This window comes from Centruroides vittatus, unplaced genomic scaffold, assembly GCF_030686945.1.
Source record: "Centruroides vittatus isolate TY-2023 unplaced genomic scaffold, ASM3068694v2 contig_934, whole genome shotgun sequence".
NCBI classification, from domain to species: Eukaryota; Metazoa; Arthropoda; class Arachnida; order Scorpiones; family Buthidae; genus Centruroides; species Centruroides vittatus.
The window spans coordinates 448,699-453,481 of NW_027122619.1; the positions used below are offsets into that span (position 1 = coordinate 448,699).

The window sequence follows — 4,783 nt, forward strand, 5'->3', positions numbered from 1 at the left end:
GTGCGGATCTGTTTGATGCCCAGAGTTGTCGATAAAGAGTGGAAAAGGTCGGACTCAAACTGACGTCCTTGGTCCGAGGTCAATCTGAGCGGAACGCCAAAGCGGCATATCCAATTCGCGTAAAAAACTTTTGCAATCGATTCCGCTGAGATATCGGCGACCGGAATGCACTCAGGCCACCTGGAGTACCTATCGATACATGTAACGATGTATCTAAAGCCTTGCGATGGGGGAAGCGGACCCACTATATCTATATGCACGTGCTCGAAACGAGCACTGGGAATGAGAAAGGTGCCTGGCTTTGAGCGAGTATGCCTGTGCACCTTGGAGCGTTGGCACTGGAGGCAAGCGCGCGTCCACTTGGTTACGTCCGATCTCATGGACTTCCAACAGTATCGCTCGCTTACTAATTTTGCTGTTGCGCGGATACTAGGATGTGCCAGGCCGTGAACAGAGTCGAAGACTTGTCGTCTAAACTCCTTGGGAACAAACGGCCTGACCTTGTTTCTTGACACATCGCAATACAGCTGGGCTGCCGAATCATCTATTGGCAGCAGCTTCAGAACTAACCCGGTCGAGTTGGGGTTGTTAAGTAGTGCCTGCAGCTGGTCGTCTGTCTCCTGGGCTCTAGCCATTTCCAGATAGTTAATCGGCCAATTTGTGATTGTTTCTACACGCGAAAGCGTGTCGGCTACAATATTTTCTTTGCCCTTGATATGCCGAATATCTGTTGTAAACTGGGCAATAAAATCTAGTTGCCTAACCTGCCGGGGCGAGCACTTGTCCGATTTCTGAATAAAGGCATAGGTCAAGGGTTTGTGGTCCGTGTGTATTGTAAATGCACGGCCCTCTAGCATATGCCTAAAGTGTCGGACAGCCATATAAGCCGCGAGTAGTTCCTTATCGTACGCACTTATACTTGCGCTCTGCAGGTGTTAGCTTGCGGGAAAAAAAAGGCTAGAGGCTTCCACTCGTTGTCCTGCTTTTGCTGCAAGACCGCACCTACGGCGAAGTCGGAAGCGTCAACAATCAGTGCTGTCGGCGCCGTGGAATCGGGATATACTAGCTTTGCTGCTCGCGCTAATTTATCTTTGCACTCTTGGAAGGCGTTTTTTGAGTTTTCGTCCCAATTAATCGCACGGTTATCGTTCTTTGCTGCCCCTTTTAGGAATTCGCAGAGGGGCGCCTGGGATTTTGCCGCCTGGGGAATGAAACGCCGGTAAAAGTTCAGCATTGCCAGGAACCTACGCAATTCACGTACCGTTTTTGGTTGGGGTATCTGACTTATTGCTGCAACCCTATCTGGCAAGGGACCGACGCCTGCGGGAGTTACGCGATAGCCTAAAAATCTTACCTCAGATTGACCAAGGATGCATTTGGATGGGTTGATTCGTACTCCGTATTCTTTGAAGCGTTCCAGGACGGTTTTGAGATGCTTTCGATGTTCCGCTTCGCTGGTCGATGCCACTAACACATCGTCGAAGTAGGGCACACAAAAGTCCAGCCCGCGTAGGACTTGGTGAATAAACCGTTGGAACATCTGTGCAGCGTTGCATAAGCCAAAGCCCATGTATAGGAACTCGAACAACCCGAAAGGGGTGGTCACTGCTGTTATGGGGACGTCTTCCGGGTTCACCGGGATTTGGTGGTAAGCCCTCGCTAGGTCGAGCGTCGAGAAAACGGACTTGCCGCGTAACAGTTGCACACAGTCTTGTATATGAGGTATGGGATAGCGGTCGGGAACTGTTACTGCGTTTAACCTCCTATAATCTCCACAGGGCCTCCAGTCACCGTTGCTTTTCCGCACTAGGTGCAACGGGCTAGCCCACTGGCTGCTGGATGGTCTACAAATCCTTTGGGTCATCATATATTCGAACTCCTTCCTTGCTGCATTGAGCTTTTCGGGCGGAAGTCTGCGAGGCCTTCCTGCGACTGGCGGTCCCCAGGTTTGAATGAAGTGGACGACGCTATGTTTGGGCAGTTCTGTTGGTGTAGATGGTGTAACTAGCTCAGGAAACTCTGCGAGCAGACGGTGGAAGGAGGAGTTGTCTCCGACGAGTGATAGTGTCGGTGTTGGTCCCGTCACGGCTTTTCCCACGCTCGCAAGTTTCGTTTGGGCGTCCATAAGCCTTTTGTGTCGAATGTCGACGATCAGGCCAAAGTTCCTTAAGAAATCCGCTCCAATTATTGGGTTGGATACTGCAGCTATTACGAACGGCCATTGAAACGACTGGCGCAGACCCAATTCCAATGATAATAGTCTCCGTCCGTACGTTTTGATCTTTGAGCCGTTTGCTGCAAAGAGTTGCAGTCGGTCTGGCTCTCTTCTTGCTTCGGCTGGAGTTGGGGGAACTACAGAAATGTCCGCTCCTGTATCTATCAGAAAATGCGTCGACGTGGCCCTGTCATACAAGAAGAGCCTATGTCTCCTAGATTGGCCGTCGCCCGTGTCGTCGAGCGACGGCCCGATCACTTTCCCGACTGGAATTGGCAGGGGGACGTGCATTTGTTTGCTTTGTCTCCAAACTTCCGGTGGTACCAGCAGACCTGCCTTCCCTTTGATGTGCTTCTGTTTCGATGGGGAGACGAAAAACGGTGGCTGCCATGTTCGCTACGTCGGTAGGGTTTTGACTCCATGATTTGGTGTATCTGGAGGGACAATTGTGATATCTGTTCCTTCAACTGGGTGATCGCGTCCACGTGGTTCTCGGCCGGCGGCGGTTACATGGCCTGAATTTGGCCCATCGGTGCGGTGACTTCGCAAATTTTGTCGGCCAATTCGGCAACTTTCGTCAGATCTTCGCCGCTTACCGCTAGTATTTGCTGAGCAGCTGTTGGCAAGCGCTGGAGCCAAAGTGTCCTTAGCACGTCGTCTGAAATTTTATTTGTGGCTAACTCTCGCATCTTTCGTAGTAATTGAGACGGGCATTGATCCCCTAGCTTGATGCCTTGAAGCAATAGTCGTAGCCGCTGTTGTTCTGAATCTGCGAACTGGTCGACTAATCGGCGTTTGAGTGTGAGGTATTTCTCTTTGTTTGGAGGTTGGACGACTATGTCACTCACTTGGGCAAGGATTTCGCTCTCCATGGCTGCAATAACATGGTTGAATTTTGTTTCGTCGACTGTTATATTGGCGTTTGCGAACTGGGCTTCTATTTGAGCGAACCAAAGTGTCGGATTAGCCTTCCAGAACGGTGGGGCTCGCACCGCCATTCGGGCGATTTCTGGCACGTGGGCCGCCATGCTTTTGTTATCATTGTTCGACATGTGTCGTCCAGCACGTGTGAAAAAGCGTAAAAATAAAAAATAATTATTACTTGATTGTCCTGAATGCTGATGAATGTCTCTGGCCCTGTTAGTCTTCCGGACTTTTTCTTTTTTTTTTTTTTTTAACTCTTTCCGCCCTGTGGGCACTAAGAGGGCCTCTTTTAGTAGGCCCATTATGGGTTCGGCCAGGCCCACAATGGGCGACCGGTGGTGAGGGACGGGCCCGACATATCCGAACGGACCACCCCCCGAAAAATTTCCTGGGGATTTATTCCGACCCGTTCGGATTCGATCCCGGGTCCCCAGAGCGGTAGGCTGCCACCTTTACCGCTCGGCCATCCGGCCGTCTATCTTCCGGACTTTGATGAAGAGCAGCCGATGTAGTTGGATTAGCTTCGGAACGAGAAAATCACGTTCGGGTCACCAATGTGGTGGTTGTCTCACCACTTAATTGTGTTCGTTGAGAATATATAAAACATGTGGTCGTATATCTCATATTTGTTTTATTCACACTATGTACAAAGAATTCTCGTTCTACAACTGTACGGTTAGATAGCATCCACGTGGTACATGAGAATAGCTCGCGTCCGGACTGTCGCTGGTAAGTCGGGAAAAAGAATATGGCGGACGGCTTGTACATGTTTATATATCCGCCGCGCCAGCGCCACCTGGATTTTTAGGTGTAGCGCCAGTTACAAATATTGCGGCCGTCACAACGAGTAAAATCGACATTATGTCCTATCCTACTCGAGATATTTCACACGACTCCCTCTTTATCTCCCCACCCCTTCGACCTTTCACCGCCAAAATTTACTAGCATCAATTCCTCTAATGCACAAACCTTCCTGAAAGAATTTAAGAAATTTTTGACAAAAAGCACAGGAGTTATTAAGCTTCAAACAGGGTGAACCAAAATCGTGTCTCCCACAACATCCATACAAACAGAAAAAAACCCAACTTTTTTCATTTCTCGACGTTTCACGGTCCCGAGTCCAAAATGTAAAAAATCTTGGGGTCGGGCCGTTTTATTGACCGATTGCCATACTTTCTCTGTACTATATACAACAGAACCTGGAAAGTAATATATTCAAATTATTAAAATATTTTTCGGAAATTTTCAAGCAAAATTGAAAATTTTATGCAGTAAAATAACTTAAATCTTGTTCTAGAGGAGACTAATACCGGTAATATTATATGCTCCTCTGTTTTAACATTGTCTAACCTTATAGAAACACCCTATTTGTAATCTGACAATGTTAAAATATGGAAGGAGATATTTTTTTAAAAACCCTCATTGTAACAATAAATCTCTTCACAACAATAAATGTTGCTGTAGAGAAATGACTATAAATGAAATGATTTATTCAGGCTACATCACAGATTCATATAGGGTATCTGTAGTAGTGTTTGACATTATAAGACTGTTTTAGGTTTGATATACTAAGTAATATGTATATATATTAGAAATGACGAATATCACTTTTCTCGAATTCGAATATTTGAGTACCTAGAATGC

At 47.5% G+C, this 4,783-nt stretch overlaps 1 protein-coding gene across 1 annotated transcript; it reads right to left on the minus strand.

The window, feature by feature from the left end:
• Positions 1-2,721: 2,721 nt before the first annotated feature.
• Positions 2,722-3,243, minus strand: LOC136984856 (uncharacterized). The gene has a single exon (XM_067281994.1). It carries the CDS (start codon positions 3,241-3,243, stop codon positions 2,722-2,724), a length of 522 nt encoding a protein of 173 aa, XP_067138095.1.
• Positions 3,244-4,783: the final 1,540 nt, after the last annotated feature.

Bases quoted from the DNA above. Each gene is read 5' to 3' on its own strand.
- LOC136984856 (XM_067281994.1), bottom strand. From the start codon at position 3,243: ATGGCGGCCCACGTGCCAGAAATCGCCCGAATGGCGGTGCGAGCCCCA.